The sequence below is a fragment of the Phasianus colchicus genome, chromosome 5 (assembly GCF_987193195.1).
Source record: "Phasianus colchicus chromosome 5, bPhaCol1.hap1.1, whole genome shotgun sequence".
NCBI classification, from domain to species: domain Eukaryota; kingdom Metazoa; phylum Chordata; class Aves; order Galliformes; family Phasianidae; genus Phasianus; species Phasianus colchicus.
Window position 1 is genome coordinate 2,474,357 of NC_143440.1, and position 21,034 is coordinate 2,495,390.

General features: G+C 35.5%; 1 protein-coding gene across 2 annotated transcripts in view; it reads left to right on the forward strand.

Annotated features, from left to right (window-relative positions):
- Positions 1 to 19,338, forward strand: part of KIF18A (kinesin family member 18A) — a 40,687-nt gene extending 21,349 nt beyond the window's left edge. Inside the window, exons 12-17 of one of the 2 annotated variants that reach the window (XM_090140153.1) lie at positions 938 to 1,059; positions 2,267 to 2,505; positions 14,738 to 15,218; positions 15,529 to 15,633; positions 17,949 to 18,055; positions 18,448 to 19,338. In XM_090140153.1, the coding sequence (XP_089996279.1) occupies positions 938 to 1,059; positions 2,267 to 2,505; positions 14,738 to 15,218; positions 15,529 to 15,633; positions 17,949 to 18,055; positions 18,448 to 18,596 (1,203 nt within the window). In that variant the 3' untranslated portion in view covers positions 18,597 to 19,338. The remainder of the gene's footprint in view (positions 1 to 937; positions 1,060 to 2,266; positions 2,506 to 14,737; positions 15,219 to 15,528; positions 15,634 to 17,948; positions 18,056 to 18,447) is intronic. The other variant, XM_090140152.1, reaches the window with a different exon arrangement.
- Positions 19,339 to 21,034: the final 1,696 nt, after the last annotated feature.

A 21,034-nucleotide genomic window follows, 5' to 3' on the forward strand; every position in this document is an offset into this window, starting at 1 on the left:
AGATTTTCTACCATCAAGATATCATATTGCTTGTACAGTCATTCCATGTAAAAATTTATAATTACCTGTAAAAACACATTCTAAAGGAAAATAAATGCTATGGCTGAGAACTTGAGACAGCTGCTTGAGAGTTGATCCTGCTTCTTGCCCTACACTTCTGTTCTTGCTTTCACAGTAGGTCTTAATGTTTGTCTAAGCATGCCTAACCTAGTTTTTATCTTGACAAAAAAAAACAACATGCATTTCAAGGTTGCAAGAGAGGTGAGAATCAAGGAAGAAATTGTGTTAAGCTCACTTCCAAGTTTTAGCGTCTCGAGCTTGATACAGTCCCAGGTGAACAACAGAGCTGGCAGAAGGGGAGGGATGAAAGCATGTACAGGGGAAAAAAAAATGAGGAAAAGAAAGGGTTGGGATATTCCTCCCTGACTTTTGATTTCAGCTGGCAATTAGGTTGGCTCGAATTACATTGTGTAATGAGCACTTGTATAACTCAGATAATGGAATATTTGTATTAGGATGACTAAAATTTTTTTATACTGTAAGAGTGAATTTTAAAGTATTTCAAAATATTGGCATCACAGGAAGATGACTGAATATGATGAAGACTTGTTCCAGTCAGTATCACTGAAATCCAAATATGGAGCAAGTACATAGGAAAAGCAAGTGTATCTTTAGCCATACGCATGTAAATACATGTATGCCTGCTGGACTCCTAGAGCTAATTAGAGCACACTCATCTTGTCAAAGGAAATTAACAAAACAATATTTATGCATGGAAATTAAAATCAAGCAATTCACAATAAATTTATTAGAATACTATTGATGCATTTTACTTTTACATTTCAATAGATCACCTATTATTTTCATTTATGCTTCAGTTTCTCACTTATAATTTGGCTACAGTTTTTTGGGTTTTTTTCATTGCTAATTTCCTAAGGAACTGCATGAAGATCTTCAGTGTTGCCATTTAAACCTAGAAGTTAAGGACCTGAAAGCCCAGATTGAGCACATGTTATCGCTATTGTTCCTTCAAGATCAGCACTATAAGCAGATGGAGAAGTAAGTACAGTTTCAGTACGGGAGGTCTCTTAAAAACTTCCATTTTGGCATTTGTAACTTTGGAATACATATCTATAGAATTGATATTTAGTTAAAACGGCAGCATGTTTTTTTCGCACTTTTCTCTTTAGATTAGAGTTGTTCTATAAAGATAAGGAAAAAAATAACTTGGTAAATCTTGGTTTCTGTCATACTTTGTTTATCTGAAACTATGAGCACTGTGTCTATCACTTATTTTTACTTCATTTCTTTCTCTGCGTAGTTTTTAGGACTTGTTAATAGGCCATTGTTTTTTTCACTTTTATGTTTAACAGTACTGATTGTAATTGTTTGCATTCATATTTGTGTCTACAGTGCAGGAAATTAAATGCTTCTACCTGTACTAAGAACATTATAATTAAACTGGTATATAATGTGGTCAGACTATTAAAAAAAAAAAGCTGAATTTGAAGGTAAATATCAGCTCTGTCATCAGTCTCTTGAACCTGCTGAATACAAGCCTTCAGGGTGTGAGATATGCAATGAGAAGTAATCACAAATGTCTTCAGTAAATATATGTAAAATGTATACAATGAAATAATTCCAAAATGAAATAACCAGCTTCTAGTCATCATTTGAAGAAAGGGTATTTAGCATAAGCTTTACAATAATGAATACACAAGCCTTCAAAGCTGAAAGCTGCACGCTTAACATTCCATTTCTGTAATTTCAAGTTTCCCATTTGTTTTTTCTATACGCATCCCCTTGGCTACTGTTTGAACCCACAGCTTAGTCTTGCAACTGAGGCAAGAGCTAACAAATTCTTTTATTCAAATAGATTTCTGAAACTTCTGTCACTTGAATTCGTTTTGCATTTGTGCATGCATCTTATACTTAATTTTAGAAAGTCAAAATTCCATCAGGATATAATGACTGTTCTTGTACTGTTTGAGTGATCTTAGAAACAGAAAAACCAAGGATCTTCAGCACTGGGGGAAAACTATACTTGGAAAATACTTATAGTGAAATACACGATTTTGCTAAAGAGAAAAGTTACTCAGCTTAGTCAAGAATGTTTTTTCCTAGTTGAAATTTTGTGGAATAATACAAGACTATACAGCAGATCTCCAGGATGGAGGAGGACAAGGAAAAACCCTTACTAGCAGTAGCAGCAGTGCTAATAGAGACCAGATTGTGATTTAGTCACATTTATCTTCTTGTTTTACAGAGTTCTAAATGCTTTGCTTCCAGTTCTTCGCAAGCAGTATCTGATTTTGAAAGAAGCTGGGTTGACAAATACTTCAACTGAGACTGAATTTGGAGAGGTAGAACAGCTGATTCAAAGACAAAAATCAGTAGTTTGGGCTGACCAGACTGGAGATGAGGAACAGAAGGAAAACTGTGAGCTAGATGTGTCAGCTATCTTTGCATTCCCACAACTTGTGAACAAACAGAAGACCCCATGCTGTAAGTATATAACTAAATTTTTCTCTGTTGGAAATATTTAAGTATTTTATGAAAAAGCTGTGTCTCATTAATGTTTAACAGTGGATGCACGCTTCTGCTAATATTGAGGATGAATGTAAAACTGAGATTCAGGACCACTGTCTGTAAAAAGCGGATGCCATTCCTTATTAGACATGAGGAATAAGCTTACTCTTTCAGTGGCCAGACTTTTTTAGTAGCTCAGTTCTAACAAATAACTCCCTTTTTGTCTTGTAATGTGGCCCATCCGTCTATGTTTTTAGGTACTTTGTAGCAGTACTAATCTATTTCAGTCACTCAGGTGATGTTGATGGAAAAAGTTCTGGTGTCAATTGTATTATAATTATTTCAAAGTTATTCTAAAAATTAAGCGGCTACTACAGTTACTCAGTTTGAAGTAATATATTTGAGCAGAATGAGCTTTTCTGTTAATTATGAGTTGACCTGGAAACAATTTATTACAACATTTTATAAACTTATTTCTCAAAGGATCAAAGGTTCAGTGTTTTTATTGTGAAATTGGCTGTTTTGCAGTGTGGTGATAGCCCTGTGAATTCCCCATAATTTTAGACAGCTGTTTCTTCTTATTTAGATTTTTTTCCCAGATAGCAAACAAGTTGTGCTTGTTTGCTATCTGGGGAAAAAAGGAGCATTTGTCCTGAGGGATGGTGAATGGGATCTCAGAGATGCTGTGGTGCAATGCTTGAATCTTCTATTCTGGATAGGTAACACTCAGCACACTGGAGCTTTCTTGGGTAAAGCTAATAAATCGGAATAGTGAAAGATATTCATAGGTAACGAAAAGGAAGCATTTAATAATTGTTGTGCTTCTCAAAAGGTGGTTGACATGGAGAAGCAATAAGCCCTGGAGCACTGTGCAATTAGTTCCTTGTTTTCTTTAGCTTTCTGTTATTCAGCTTGTTCTGGGATAGAGAATTGTTCTGAAGTTCTTTTTTGCTCAGTTTTCATCAAATGAATGCATGATTTTGACACATTACTACTGCTGTTGATCATCACCAGAGCGCTGACCTGTTTATTTTGCTGTGTGCAGCATAAGGTCAGATTGTATTGTGTGGGCTGTTTCTTTAAGGTATAGAATTGTTTGTTTTAGCACTTGAGGAGAGAAGGAAAGAGCTGTTGCACTTAGGGCTCTGCCTATGCTAGTCGGAGGCTCAGCAAGGTTAAAAGCAGTTAGTGGCTTATTTGGTTGTCCTTAGAGTGAGGGCAACAGATCTCAGTGGGAGGCAGCATTCTTTCACTCTGCTCCAATCACATTTCCAGTACAGAAAGGAATTGGATATATTATCACAGGTTGCTGGCAGTCTTTGGGAAAATTACGGTAGTTATAAGTGATAGTATCTGCATTGCTTCTGTGATAGGATACTAATGAAAATCTATTTTGCAAAGCTTTATGAAATGAATAAAAAAAGTTACTTTCTTGTTCTAACTATCTATTTATAAACAAAGAAAATACAGTTTAAAGTTAGTTTCCTAGTCTGTTTATTCTGTCACAACAAAGCAGATTTGTTTAGTGAAAGAGTTGAAGGCCTTTTTCTGTTTTTGTCAAAACTCTGAGAATTCAACCACTGTAATATCTTGATTCCAGTGCTAGAACTAAAATTTTTGGTACTAGCAGTTCGACTCACAAAAAACCTCAATTCAGATCATGTTTTGTGTATGTGTCTAGATGAATGTACTTGTGGAGAGAATGGAAGAGACTGTTTTCCTTCATAATTTTGATTGTGATTTTCTGCCTGGAATTTGTACGTTTAGCAAAATTTCATTTTTTTTTAAATAGTGTTTAGAATGTTAATGGTGGGCTTGTGGAAGCGTTAGTCTGACTGGAAGGAAAAATGTGAATTTCTTTAAACCTTTTATAAAATGAGAACTCAAGATTTGCACAGAATCAATTTTCTTTTTGACATCTGTCTTGTAAATGTGCAAGGCAAGCACAAAGCAGTGCTGCTAGCTAGTATTCTTGTTATGGATGTATTACTGATTCAGTCCAAGACTGACTGGGTCTCTTCTTTTTTGCTTGGGTGTTAGGGGGAGAGTGTGTAAATATATCCAAATACCATTCCTGTGAACTCTATAAGCTGTTGCTAAATACTGATTGTAGAGATTGTCTTGTCATATGTGGGATATTGTCATAAACTTAAATTTCTGTGGCTTGCTTACACTAGTGCAAGCTTCATTGTGGAGTTCTAGTTCTGTTCTACCTTTCATCAAATGCTACACCAGATCTATTCTTGCTCAGAAACACTAAAATCGCTATATGAATTCTACAGGAACTTTTAAGGTATAAACTACTCATTCTTGTAGAATTAATAACATAAGTTGAAGGGTTGTCTTGCATATCTGAATGAAGTAGACATTCTCTGGTTCTAAATGTTGAACTTACGGCTTTCTAAGTAAATGGACACTATTTTTGAGAAAGATAGACTTTTCTCTCCAGCTGTAAATGGTGTCTTTGCCTAAAGATGTTCATAGAAATCTTCACTGTATTATTTTTGCTATTCTGTGTGAAAGGATATAGAAAAAAAAATTACATATTTCATTTGCTGCTTGTAGTGTAAGAGAAAAGCAGTTAGAAAGAACTGTCTTTCAAATGGAGATTATGTAATATAAAAGGATATGGTAACCAGACACATCACATTTTTTCTCTCTTTATCTAATTGTGCTCTTCCTGTTTGCTTTGAACTTGTAGAAATGCATTATGATACTCCTAGGCTCCTCTCATGAATCACCAATACCTGATATTCCTCGTGAAGTCTACCTCTCTCTCACACTCTCTCTCATTGGCAGCATAAGCTGGAGGGCTAACTCAAAATAGGTTTTCTTGAACAGCTTTTTCCTCAGGGGGTGATTCTTACTGTAAAATTTACTGCTCAGCAGGTAGCCATAATTCTACAAAAGCTTGTAGGTGTAACTGTATGGGATAAAAATTTCTACCAGGTACGGCTGTATTGAGAACTTGACATTTGAAATGGAATTGGAATTGAAATGAAAACTGACTTTGCATAATGGAATTTTTAAAGTGCTAAAATGGATTACTCTGCTCAGAAAAAAAAAGTTTATTAACATATTTATAATTTTTTACTTAATTTTAATCTTTGTGCTCTTTCCTAAGATATCACGTGTTTACACACTCATTTCTTACATGTTGGATGGTGAGGGTAGAAAATAAGTAGTCCATTTCAGCTGAAAATAAAGTGACTTAAAAACTTCCAGTGGAGCACAAAATAAATGCAATGAAGTAGCTGTTCTTCAATTGTTTGTTTGAATTCACTTGAAAAATACTTGGAAGTATTACCTCATTATGCTATGGAATAATAAAACTATTCAGAAAAAAAACCACATGAGCATGGGAAAATATGAAGAAGTAGAAAGGCAGCATCCCAATCAGAAGTAGGAAGGATATAGTATTTTTTTCCTTTAAGATGAAATAAATTATTCAGGAATCCAGTTCTGTCGCCCTTAAGTCATTTCAGAAGTTTGCTTGGCAAATGTTAGCAGGAGCTGACCTAACATCTTAGTGAACAAGTAAAAAAGGAAGATTTTTACAGATCCTCCCCACACCTTTAGCACACTGTTATTTCATTATTTATATCACTTGTTTAAGGTGTTGGGAAGAAAGCAGTGTTTTTGCACAGAGACAAATTATGTATATATTTATTTACTGTATATATATATATATGTGTGTGTATATATAGTATATATAGCTATATATAGTGTATATATATATTTGTGTTACACAGCAGTTACTTTTTCTTGTATAAAAATCCATGCTTCACCTATGACATAACTGCACAGACTTCAGCTTGTCAGGGGGAAGGAGCAAAACAGTTAATTTTTTGTGATTTTATTCTTACTTTCCACAGTGTGAGTAGGGAGCAGCGATTTTTATTTTTCTCTTCTGTTTCAAATAAAAACATTACTTGGAGAAGGAACTTCTGAAATACTCCAAGTGAGTAATTGTGGAAAAAAGGTTAGACAAGTTACTAGGTGACAATTAAATGATTTGTCCCAGTGAAACATGCTTCTGTAGCAAAAGGGAAGTGTCTATAGCAGAGGAAAAGTTTGTGCTAGGTCAGCTGAGAAAAAATATGATGGCTTTTTCTTGAACCTACATTTGTGTGAAGGCTTTTGGAGATGATGTTTAAAAAAACTTGACTGATGTTAAAAAAAAAAAAAAAGTGGTATGTAATCTATGTAATACTTGTGGAAAATATAAATTTATCTTTAGTATAAACTTAGGGACTCTATTATGTACTTGTTGCGATTTCTAAGGATGTATGCAATATCCATGCATTATCCACATTTACATACAGAAACTACATTTTTGGAATAAGATTACACACATACATCTGTGTTTAAAGGAAACCACTTAATTCTGCATATCATAAAACATGAGGCACTGATTGCAGGAACTCAATTTTTAGTGATACATTTATCTTTTGCTGACAGCTATTTTAGAGGGAACCACGACGTTTTTGAAATGCAAATTAATTGTTGATGAGTGTTTTCTCATAGATTGGAATGCTTCAAGTCAAATAACTTACTGGATTATAATCAGTCTCCAGAAATCCAGTGCAGCTGAATCAGTTCTGTAGATCAAGAGAAGTTATGAAAGCAGGACCTTAAGTTTTTATGGGTTACTCCATTAACTGTGTTCCATTATCTGATCCTAAAGAAGTAAATCAAGCTAGTAAATGACTTAAGAAAAGAATAAAATTTAAAAAAAAAGAAATGATGCTAAAGGTCGAAGTAAGGATTTTATTCTCGTGTTCAAGGTGTATCACAGAAATAAGTCTTTTGAATTTCATTTCCAAAACATTGACTTCATTGTCTAAGGTTTTTGATACGATCTTAAAAGACCCTTCTCTCTATCAGAAGTTTAAAAATGACGTAAAATTTTAGCTGAGTTCTAGTAATGCATAGAACTTACAAGAAAATATTACTTCATGGAAAAATTCTCCTGTGTTTAAAATACTACAAAGCTATAGGGGTAAAAAACAAGATCAAAAGTCTGGCTGTTCTTTCAGTGTGTTTCTGTGGTCAAGTTATTCAGACAGTTAATTTTCAGCACAAGCTAATTAAAGCTTTGCCACAGTTTATGTGACTTTTCATGCTAACACATTGTATGTATAATGTTTCAAGGAATGTTTTGTACGGGATGTAAGAGAATCTGTCTCTAATTTCTGATTGTACTTATTTTTCTTTTACTCCCAGATGAAATATTTTGATTTAATTGCCAATTGTTTGATTTAAATAATTTAAGAACACTTACTAGTATTTATCCCATTGAATTTATTCATTTTCTGTATTACTTGATTATACATCCTTGGTAGTTTAATTAGTGTTTTCTTAAAGAAAAAAACTCTTCCAATAACATGACCAGTTTAGTGGCACTGTGGGGGAATGGGTCAGTGGTTGGACTAGATGATCTTTGAAGTCTTTTCCAACCTTAATGATTATAGGATTCTATTCTGTGACTGAAAATTCATTAATTTCAGAACCTCTATTCTTGCTTATGTTCATTTTGAAACCTTAATGTGGTGTTTCCATAACATCTGAACTTACTCATATACTCTATTAATAGGTGAGATCTTTTAAAAAACAATTATTTTATAAATATACATTCCTAAGTTTTCACTCGTATTATTTTTAACCTCAATTATATGTTATAATTGTTTTTTGTGAATCTAAAATGTGTAACTTCATGAGCGGCTCAACCATTTCCATTAAATTAAGTACATACTAGGAAAACCTCATGTTAATGTAAATGTAACCTCATTTAAAAATGAATTTAGACTCTGTTTTTGGCTGTTTAATGGAGAGCCATAGAGAATTCAGAGCATAAACTGATGGGTGGAAAGCTATGATTGGTGTTTGCAGTTATTTCTGTGGATAGCAAGGATCTTGGCATTGTTTCAGGCATCCCATTTCCGGAAGCCTTACTTTACATTAGCAATGAGAGAATGAAATTGATTTACTGTAGGGGAAAAAAAGTATCCATTACTTCCCCCAGTGACAAACATCCAAAAGTGAAGTCAATTTATTATATGGAATGACAGGAAAAGTTGGGATGTAGTTGTATATAGCAGGAGAATCATTAAATATTCAAGAAGCATGTTTGTATATAGGAAAGAGGCTTCATATATTGAACAGCTATTTCACACTTGTCCTGTATGACTGAGTATTTTTCTCATGTGATGTGAAATAGTATTCCTGACCATTGGGACCCACAACTATGTAGCCTGAATTTTAGCCTTTTAGTTCACTGCTGTTTTGTTTTTTGGCGTTGTTTCTTTTATTTCTGCAAAACAATTGTTAAACTCACCTTCACAGTGAGGTACCTTTGGATCACAAGGGATTAAATAGATGAAATTAATTCACTAGACCTCATTTGCAATGCGGAATTCCACAAGTCAGTTGTTAGAAGAATCAAAATGTATGATTAGTATAGTAATTGGATCAATCATTGGTTGCTCAGAAATATTTATTGAAATGAATACATTAATATTTGATTTTGCTTTAGCAAAACAACCTGGCAGACTTAATTTAGAATGTTTCCTGAAATATTCCCCTTATATGCATGTATTAACATCAGTTCCAGAAGACTTTTTTTTTTACTTTATCTTCTGCATCAATTAGATCTAGCCCAGTTTATCATTTCTCTTGTCATTAATTCAACTTGCTTTTTTTGTGACTCATGTTCTGTAAATATTGTGTTCTGTTTTTCATATTAGCTTGCATTTCTGCAGATGTCTAATACTACTTTTTCTCCTGATAAATCTGTTCTTCTAAGTAGTCTTTTGAAACAGGTAGTAAAAAGTTAATGACAAAACCACCTTGTACTGTTTGGGTGGTTGTTGCTCAGTTGAGGATGATTTTTACTTTTAAACTGAGTAAATTTGGTAAGATAAACAGTGCATATAAGGAATTATGGTAATTACCATTAAACTACATTTCAGTCTGGGAAGGGTGAGCCCATCAACACTGGTGAGAACTCATTCTGGAGTATTTCATCCAGATGTGGAGTCCTTAGTATAGAATAGACATGAACCTGTTGGAGCACATCCAGAGGAGGACCACAAAGATGGTCCAAGGGATTAAACACCTCCCCTCCCCTTTGAGGATAGATAAGAGTTTGGGGCTGCTCACCCTGGAGAAGAGAAGGCTTTGGAGAGACCTGGTAGTGGCCTTTCAGTATCTAAATGAGGTTGTAAGAAAGAAGGGGGGAAGATTCTTTAGCAGGATCTGTCCTGCTAGGAAAAGGAGATGGTTTGAAATTAGAACAAGGCAGTTCAGTTTAGAGGTAAGAGGTTTTTAGGATTATGCTAGTGAGGTACTAGAACAGATTGATGGAAGAGGTAGTGGGTGTCCCATTCCTGGAGATATTCCAGGTCAAACTGGACTGGGCTCTGAGCACCTGATCAGGCTGTAGGTGTCCCTGTTCATTGCAGAGGAGTTGGACTAGGTGACCTGTAAAAGCCCATTCCAACTCTGAGGATTCTGTGATATACACTTAAGTGACAGAAGCAGGCCAGGCGACACTGTAAAACTTAAGAAGGCAGCTGGGAAAAATCTGAGATTTGTCCCAAAGGAATGTGGAGGGGCTCATCTAAGAAGGTAATGTCATGTCACAGTTGAAGTTCTTCTACACCCATGCAAACAGCATGAGAAGTAGAGCAGGAGAGCTGGGGAGCAACAGTGGATTTGGAAAACTATGACCTAAGTGATATTGTGGAAATATGGTGGGGTGAATTGTACCACTGGAACATTATGATAGAGAACTACAAGCATTTTAGAAGAGATAGGCATTCCCTGGGGTGGATGTCCTATGTGTTAAGAAATGGACAGCTGCCTTTGAGGAGAAGCCACAGACAGGCTGGGACTGGATGAATAAAGGACATCTGGTGGTTGGGCTCCTACAGTAGGTCACTTGATCACGGGGAGCCTGTGGATGAGGCCTTCTTGCTTCAACTACAGGAAGTGTCATTTTCACAGGCTCTCATCCTGATGGGGCGTTTCAACCATTTGGATGTCTCCTGGGAGAACAATGTGGCAGTTTCTAAGTAATCCAGGAGGCTGTGAAGTGTGCTAAGGATGACTTTCTGGTCCAGGTATTAGAAAAACTAACCAGAGAAGTGGTACTGAACCTGGTGCTCACTGATGCAGAGGAGATCATTAAAGAGGTTAAGACTGAAGGTAGTCTGGTCTGTAGTGACCGTGCTCTAGTTGAGTTTGTGATCTCAAGTAACGTGGGGCTGGCAAAGAACAGAGTAAGGACCCTGAAAGTAAGAAGAGTGAACTTCTGTCTGATTAAGGAATTGAGTGGGATCCTTGGGAAGAAGCTGTTCTCTGGGACAGAGGTATGGAACAGAGCTGGCAGCTCTTCATGGATGCATTTCTGATAACATGAGCTCTCCATACTCCTGTGTGTAAGAAATCCTGCAGAGGATGCAGGAAACTAGCATGGCTGAATAGGCATCTGCTGGTCAAGCTGAGGAAGATAAGGGACCTTGACAGGCCTGGAAAGCGAGCCCATGTGAATGTAGAGAGGTTCAATGAAGGTAAGTGGAAGGTGCTGTACTTTGGATTGCTTGGTCTGGACAATCCCAGCTACATGTACAGTCTGGGAAAAGATCTCATTGAGAGCAGCCCTGCAGAGAAGGACCAGGGAGTCCAGGTGGGCAAAAAGCTGGACATGAACCAGAAGTATGCACTTGCGGAAGACGAGCAGTATCCTGGGCAGCATCGAAAGAGGTGGCTGGCAGGGAGAGGGAGATGACTGTCCCCCTCTGCTCTGCCCTCACGCAGCCCCATCTGGAGAACTGCATCTGGATCTGGGGCCCTCAAGAAACAAAGGACATAGAGCTGTTGAAGCATGTCCAAAGGAGGGACCGCATGCCACAGAGATTATGGAGCACCTCTTACGTGAAGAAAGGCTGAGGGAGCAGGCTTGTTGAACCTGGAAAAGAGAAGATGTTGCTAGTAATGTTTTTGTTTACTTTTTTAGGAACGACTTAATGCTTTCACAAGAAGCTTTGAGAAGGGACTTTTCTTGAATATTTTATATGTTCTCCACTTAACTGGCAAAAAAAGGCCCAGGGCTTTTATTTTTTTAAACTACTTCTTGCTCTGGGTTTAATTCCAGAAATAATTAGATTTTAAAAATAGGTCTGGATTTTGACTAACGGCTTATATTTGCCCTATGTGGAATTGTTGCAATTGTCTATTAATGTAAATGTATTACAGTGTGAATTACAGTTTATTATGATGAAATTCAAGAAATTATTAATGTTGGCAATACTTATGTTCTTTACCTATCTCATTCATGGTTTAAATGCTTGCATTTACGGTTAATTTGAAAATGCTTCCAGTATTAAAAATGCTTCCAGTATTCAGACCTGAAGAAGCTTCTTAAACTTGGCACTCTCACCAAAATGTTTCCCCATCAGACTTCCTTCCTAGTACCTAGGACATTAGCAAAACCTCACTGTCTTACAGTAAGCAAACTTTCTGAAACTGGAAACTCTGTCATAATGCAACAGCAGAAAAAGAGAATTCTAACCACTCTTTTTCCCGAAACACACTCTTACAGATGCATATGAGCAGGAGAAAAATCTAATAAATGAATATTTTAAAATGTGTCTTAAAACATCTAATGGGTAGTTATTTCAAAGACTAAATTGCAATCATTATATAATGATTTTTTTTAAGACTATAAGATCTTCTGTTATCTATTTTTGTTTGTGGTGACCAGAAAAAAATTTTGGAAGAGAAATGTTGGTATTGAACATCTTTTATGGAGAAGAATATTGTACTCTTTCAGAAAACCAAAATTAAAGAGAGCAAATTAATGAAGCATAGCATTGTTGATTAAGCAAGCAGATTAACGAAGCATAACATTTTTGGTAGTGTCACAAATTACAGTCAAGTTACTGTCTCAACATTTTGCTGCACTTCATCTGGTGAATACTGACAATACATTAGGCTAAGATAAGATATAATATTGAAAATGGGCATCTTTTTTGCTTTTATTAAAAAATCCCTTGCATACATTGTGTATAACAAAACAGTCTGTAATGGGTGCACTCACGAATGCACATATGCATAAATATTCAAATTTCATTTCATGTCAAGCATGAAACTTTCCTTTTTTTAAAAGCTGAAAACATCATATCAGAATTACAAGTGTTCATATAATTGTCTGTGAAACTCATAAGTAGCTTCACTTAACCTACTTTATTGTTTAGGAATTGTTGGTTAAGATTATGTTCTCTATTTAAACATTTATCACTGAGAATGAGCCCTTGAGTGTGGGATAAATTTTTTTTTTTTTACGTGGTTTCACTGTTAAATGTTGGTGATATAGATTTGTGGCATATCTATTGATCTCATTTACTTGCTGCTTTGACATGCTTTGGTACTACCCATTCCATCTTCACTGAACATCTCTAGGCTTCATTGTAGTTTTTAAATCCTGCTCTACTTCCTCACAGCTCTGATTTATATCTTCTAATTGGCTACCATCTCTAGATGGTCATGAAGCACCTATCATATGCTGTGTCTAGTTTCAAAGTATGTAGTGACTGCCTAGGAAATGTCTTTTTTTATTATTAAAAAAAAGGTGCTGAGATCTTCCTTCTTCTGAATGCTTTTCTTCAGTGAGGCCCTTATATACTAAGGAAAAGGCCCAAATGTAATTTTACATAAATGGTATTCTTGTCTATTGTAAGCCTTCTTGTCTCTAGTAGACTGGATTTTAACTGTGGCTTACACCAGTAATGAGAAGTGGTCAACAGTCAGGGAAAGATTCATTCACACTTCTGTAGGAAATCAAACTTGGGCAGGTAGGAGGTAAATGCAATATCTTGAATCAATTTTTCTCCTCTTCCATGAATTATCATGGAACTACTAAAATAGCACATTAATGAATGATGTAATTGAAGTTAGGTGTTCTGAGGAGTTTGAATTAATTTTTATTCTGGGGCGAAAAGAGTATGGAGTTTTAGGAGAAATAAGGGTTTTTTTTACACTGTTAAATGAATACTATAGTTAATTCCTAAGTAACTTTGAGCAATTTAAAAGTATGATTGTACAATTCAGTTATTCCTAGAAATCCAGTAGGTAATGCAGGAAGGGGAACTGATTGATATGATGGCTACTAGCTGAAGTGGGGCCAGTCCATGCAAGTGTTCGAGGATGGTGGCCTTTTTCTTGTTCTGTTCATGCAAAGTTGCATGTAGGAGCACTTTGTTTTCTGGCAGGCCTCTTCAACCCTTGATTTGTGTGTCTGTCTCACTTCCTCCGTCCCTGACACTTAATTTTCTGCATTTAACTATGTGTGGCTGACTTAAGTCACTGCTAGCCTAGCTGTTTGAATAGTGCTGTCTTGAAATCAGTCTCCTTCACTGAAAACTTGAATAAAAGAGGGACCTTTTTTGCTTTTACTTTTAAGATTGCTATTGTATTCAAGTAGGTGACAATACAAAATATTGCTTCCTGAAAAATGCTATAAATCAGGATGAATCACAACAATGGCCAATTGATGCTGTATTGCTTAGCTTTTTATTTCTGAACGTGTTTGGGTTGGTTAGTTGTTTAACAGTTTAGTTTTTTGGAGTAGATATATCAAGATTAACAAAATTCAGATAACTGCTATCTTTGCTTTTTTCTGAAACACTACTGCCTCATTGGCAATGTTAAAGGATTTCTTTTCCTCTAACAGATTGGTCTCATTCTTGTGTAATAATTGCTTGTTCTCCTGTATGATACTTGCTAGGAAAAAATGACCATGTTTAGGAGGCAGCTGTAGATTACTGTGATGATACCATCTTAATTTAAGAGTTGTCATGGTAATGCTATCATTTTCAATGCTCTTACTCTTCCATTCCCTGTTGTAATGTCTCATCTCTTGCTTGTGATTACTTGTAATATCTCTGGGATTAACTATATCAGTCTATGCATATTTATAATACTTGGAGTGCCACAGAACAAATGCTGCCATCTGGACAATGCTGCATTAGAAGTAATAAAAGTTACATGATCTAATTAATATGTAGATGAAATAAATAGTATTTTTGATAACTTATGCTAATATCTTCTGCTAATAAACATATTTCAGAAGGGAATAGAAGGGAAAAGCATTATTTGGGTGCTAATTGTAGGTGAATATGCTAACCAACTGCTGACCATTGCACAGGTTCAACTTCTGGCACACCATCACAAGAAGTGAAGAGAAATATGCAACTAGTAGAATTTGCAGTACCACCACAGAAACAAACTAGACGAAAGCTAATGGATTCTCCAGTCAAAACTCCAAGTTCTGCTGCATCCAAGCACTTCAGCTTCTGTCATTTGGAGGATTCTCTAAGCAAGGAAGTTCAACCTATTGTATATACACCAGAATCTTGCAGAAAACCAATACAAAGCAGCTGTTCACAGACTGTGGTAAAACAAGCATTACACCTGGCAGGCCTTCCAGAAACAAATCAATGTAATACAGGTATTCAGCTGAGAAAGCCCACTATTACAGACACTGTGTGTGATGTTATCCTAGACTGTGATGAAGATAGAATGGACTCAACAATAATTCTCAGTGAAGGAACAAGTGAAACAAATGGAATTTCTATTGACTCATCTGCAGAGGAGTCACAATCATGCAGCAGTAGCATTCTTCAAAGGTATTTTTCCATTTATTTGGGCAAGGAATGTTATCTGTTGATTTTTTTTGTTTCTATTTCCCAAATGTTTTAATACTATTTATTTTTAAGAACCTATCTTTTGTCATTGATGCAGAGGTTACAAGTAAAATTAACTAATGCTTTGAAAATCAAACCTTCAATTTTAATTAGTATCAGATACAATTTTGCCATTATTTAAAAATCAATGGTATGTTAGTAATAAGAAATTACTAATAACGTGATAACGTGAGGGGTTTTATTTGCCTTCTATCCAGAATACATTTCATAAAGTAAAATCATTTGTTTTCAGACTTGGTCTTTCTTCCTTGAAAAACAAAAATCCTGCTTCAGTACTTGAGAAGCCCTCGTATATGGCAATGACTTCAGCTGCTGAGAGAAAACGAAAGGTATTAAGGTAAGATGTAGCAGAAATGCTAAGTCATGACCTGAAACAGTGATTGAGCATTTGGTGGGAAATCAGGGCCAAACCAGAGGAGCTCAGGTGCAAGCAACATACCTGAGTGACCAGAAGGGCTAGAGCCAGGATCCACCCCTTCCCAGACCTCATTTAAGGGTTGGCAGTAGAGGCGAGCGTGTCTTGCTGGAGATCCCTGTCTGAGGCCTTCCAAAGGTGGGCAGCTTTTTTCCTTCTGCATCTGTGGCTGCTGCACTTCGGTTTCTCCACTCTTGCTGCAGCCTGGGACTCTGCTACCCTGCTGTCATTGCTGTATTTTCCATCACATTATGGTGTTACATAAGGTTCAAGTTAACTCCTGCAATTCTGTTTAGACGAGTTCACGTTCATTTCTCTTGTTCTTACTACAGTTTTGGTGTCATTTCAAATTCAAAAGCATCTTATATAAGTCATCTGAATCTGCACATGAGATATTCTGACTCAAATCTTTGACGATTCAAGTTTTCTCTTGACAAATTGAGAAGAATGGTTTTCGGCTAGCTTTTAGTTCAAAGGTTTCTGTTATTTTAGCAGAATAAGTACAAACGAACATATCCTCCATATCTGCTGTCAACTCAATAGGAAAATATCATATATTTCTGAAAAAGAGGAAATTCTGTCATCATCCAAAAATCTAATTTATTTGGGAGTGCTGTGCTTTCACTGGAAGACGTAAGACTGCCAAAATGGAAAGTGGAGAAAATGTTTGATAATACTCATGGTCATTTCCTTTGTTTTTCTAATAATTCACTTCTGTTCTGAGTTATTATGACTTCATTCTTGTGCTTCATTCTGTTTAAAAAAAAAAAAAGAAACCCTTCCATTTCATCAGTTCCGTATTTAGACCTGGAAAGAGATTTGGTGGGAGTGGCAAAAAAGCTGCAACTGAGTAGAAACTAAGTGGAGTTTTGTACTGCCTGTTGATTTTTTGTTTAAAATTTTACAGAATCACAGAATGGTCCAGGTTGGAAGGGACCTCAAGGATCATGAATCTCCAGCCCCCCTGCCACATGCAGGGATACTAACCTCCACATTTAATAATGATAGATCGGGCTGCCCAGAAACCTGATCTTAAGGCAAATGTTTTGAGATAAGCTCCAGGAGCGTAAACTAAACTGTAAACTAAAACTCTTTATGGTTTTTCTTGGTGTTTATGAAGGGAAGGAATGAAAGCTACTTATTTGTCATAGAGAAAAAGATCATCCTTTCTTATCAGAGGGCTTCTTTTCAATTTATCTTCGTTATTTTTCCCCATCTCTTGTTTTTCATGCTTTACCTCTTCGCATTTGTTCACTCCAGTTGCTCATCTACTAACATGAAAATAAAAATATAGATTTCTGACATTCTCTATGCTGTAAATGGTCCTATTGTTAGGAGATAAGTCAGTTAGATTAGAGTCTGTTTTTACTAAATAGAGCTTAAGCTAATAAGATTGTAATGCTGTTCCAAGAAGCAGCAATGTGACTAGTTCTTTGGACAGATACAGGGCAGACCTTGGTCTTCACTGCTTGCTACATATTTTCAGAAAATCATTAAAAGAACTAGTACAAGTTAGATGACTATAAATAGAGATAGTACAATCCCATTAGAGGGATGGGGAAAGTATAGATTCTTTGACACAAATAGAATAGACTTATGAGGTGTTCTAAGAAAAGTGAAACCAGGGATACAAGTGAGGGAAGCATGTGAGGCTGAGATTTCTGAAAGGTTCTTATTTTTCCCTGTGCATCTTAATTCCATCATCTTAAAGGGCATAAAACACAGTTTTTTTCTTAGTGAGTTTGAAGCTGTAACATCTTTCTTGCAGTTTCTCTGAAAAGTAGAGAAGCCACCCTTCTTCTGCTGTTGGAGCCTATAGAACAACTACTGTAGCAATAAAAAGTTTGACCAATGTGAATTCCTGGAACAAGTCACTTCAGGGATATCATACCTAAGTTAAAGTTGTTTCTTAATGTAATCATACAATGTGCAGTGACCATCAAACTGATTTCTATGGTTTTCCAGAAGATAATATATTATGAGTTCTTCACTTCACAATTGAGCAACGTTAAGTCTTGTTTTTACAGCTGGAATATTCTTAAATTTTTTAAAAAAGGAAGAAAAGAGGAATCTTTCTCATGTATAAACATCATAAAGAAATTATTTTATTCTTTGCATTTGGTTGTGAACTACCAATACTTGATAATACTATTTAATGTATTTTGCATATTGCAAGGATGAATTTACTGTAAGATAGCTTAATCAGTTGACTGAGAGCAAAATGTCTGTTTTTCCAGTTCTACATCAAATGCTGGCTTAGGTAATCTGCAAGACCCAATTTCTCCAAAACGTGTTCGAAAAGAGGTGTTAAACAACAGAGTATTGAGAGTACCCAAAATGTCAGGTAAGCATCAAAACACTGTGTTGGCAATCAAGTTTTTATAGGTGGTTCAAATTTAAGGTCAATGCATGTAACTTCTGTGATTTAGCATGTTTAGAAACGTGCTGCTTTGATCAGTATATTAAACCATTGGTTTGAATAATATATCCATGCATTTAATAATAAATAAAATTGTTAACATTTTAACAGTTAACTGGATAGTATCTAATGAAAACTCAGTATTATTGCAAGCTTGCTGAAGAGAACCTTGTCACAAGAGCTATGGATGCCACCAAAAGCTTTCTGTGCTGGTTGAAGTTTGAAATCTAGTACCACTTTAATTTTTTTTTGCCAATTGTAGTTTATCAGAAACTAAAATAATGTCTTCTATTTGTAATAATGTTTTTCTTCATTAGGAATTAAAACAAAGAGCTTGAAGCGAGAACAGGATGTGCCAAGAAACCTTGTTAGAAGCTTTTCTGAAGGAAATGTAGCAGTGGGTGTTAAAGCACGGACATCCAAAAGCCTATTACTTCATGTTTGCAAGAAAAAAAATAGGATTTAGATTCTGACTTCATCCATATTTCAAATGGGGTTGATGGAAAGCAAGTGAAAACAGTGACTTTTGTTTTCCTTCTGTAAATTTTTTTGTTAAAGATGTCTCTCTCAGTAATGCAGTATTTTATAAGACCCAGTTACTGGAAATGTGTATTTTGTAAAATTTTGAAATAAATTACATTTGGTTTTCGTCTCCTATTTGAAGCTTACATATGTTTTTCAATATAATAGCAAATTAATATGAACTATTATTTGAAGTTGTGAATTTAGAACTGGATGGTATGCCTTACACTGTATCTTTTGTGAGCTTCTCCCTGTAAGTATGACTAGAAATTAAGACTTGATAAGATGCAAGACTTGAAAGGGAATTAGTGGTGCTGTAGTTTTTCAAGTTCCTCTAATTGCTTGCCTACACTCAGTTTTATAGTGATTTTATGATAGAGAAGTTAGAAATTCTTTTGTCCTGCTAAATATTTTTCACTGAAATTTTATAGTATTAATACTGTGAAATATGTTTAGTGTACTTATCTTCAGCATTAGGATGCCAGCTTGTTCTTAGATAACATCCTAATTTTGGATACTATGTAGCATACATGGAGGAAGGAAAAATACAGGAAGGATTTTGGTTTTTTTAATGTGTTAGGGCTAAAATTTTAAACTGTTTTTACTCTTTTACTTGTAAATTTTTGTAACTTGCATTTTTAATTGATTTGTAAATAGGATAATATTGTTGATAACTTTGAATAAATTTTTAGTTGTAAACAAGAGCAGTATGTGAATTTATCTTGATGAAAAATTGCTTTTTCGTACCTTTGAAAGAGCCAGAATTTTTGAAAGTATTATAAGATCTGTATGTTATGTATGTTTTGAGAAATTAATATTCAGAGACAAAGAGTTGCAAAGTTACATTGTAACCCTGGCATCCTGCTCACCCTTAGCAATGTTGTGCTGGTGTATTTGGCCTGTACAAATATAAGCAGTAAGTGGATGTGTGAACTTCCCCAAACTAACTGGAACTAGAGGAAGAAGTCCAGTAACTGGTTATCCTAGTGTCAAATACGTGTCTGAATTCAGCAAGCAACCTACAATTCAGTAAGTCAGGTGACATGAAGTGTGCTGCAGAACAATGTTCTGGCTTTAGCAATTCTAACAGGCCTAAGGGTTTAACACACAGTTGTTGTGATGGTAACAGCAATAAGTTTTCTTGCAATAGCAGTGAACTGGATTACATCATCTAATAGCCTTTATCAAACTTGTTCCTGAAAATATTTTAAGAATTTCCAAATCTTTATAGGTTTATACATGTATTTTTGCTCTGTATAGCCTTTGATATTTAGGCAAACTATTGAAATCTTTACAGTTCATCTCTCTAGCTGTCATGTTGGTGGCTATTGTTGATAAAGTTGAGAGTTTAAGAGCACTTCTAAAGAAGAAAATAGTAACAGCCTGTATAAACTTCAAGGACCACTTGTGGGAGGAGCTGACAATATATCAGTGTCTTGATCTTCATCAGCAGGGTTCAAAGAAGCAACAGCTCCTTCAAAATAGGTATTGATAGTTAAAAATGAAAAGAAATTAAATCACCTTACTTATGTTCTAAAAGGTTTGTATAAATATGTGATATAGCAATGGAGAGCACACGTTGATGCTGGTAGCATAGTGAGAACTGAGAAAACATTGACTGTTGAAAAGGTTTTTATGAAAAGTGTCCTAAAAGGTAGAAAAGCATTAAAAAAAAGTTTGGGCTTGACCATATCCCAGTCAGATGTTATAATAAATAGAATGAGATGAATGGCAAGGAAGTAATTTTAATACTTCTCTGCCATGCTAAACAACATGTTTTTGGGATTAATTTTAACCTGGTACCAGGCTGAAATTGTACAGACCTTTGTTTTTTATTTATGAGACTTCTTTTTTGCAAGCTATTTAATACAAAATGTCCATCGGAGGCATTTATTCTGCTTCACATCTGCAGGAGACATGTTGGGCTTTGCTTGTTAATACCGTTGTGATAGACACAGCTTTTGTTGCATGTAAGAGACGTATTTTGAAAGGTTTTTAGACAAGCTTGTGCACGCAACATTTTTATGCTTGATCAAACCATAGAACTGATGAAGTCTCTTTTCTTAATGTGTTTTGTGTGCTCCTGAGTTGAACTGATTTGATTAGCATACAGTGCTTCAAAGAGACTAAAGAAAAAATCAAGTATGTTGTGAAAATGAGCACATGTGAGATAGCTGGGTAGCAGGAGTAGAGCTATGTTGACAGCAAGTTTGTTACCTAGGTCTACATTTGTAGTTGATAAGTAGCAAAATGGTTTCCAGAAATGATAAGGTTGAAGGATTTTCACAGTTCAGATTGCTGTTGGTAGGTTTTCTGCTGTATTAGTCATGCATTTATTGTTGCATTTTGTGACCACATCCAGACTTCATAAGGTGCTTCATG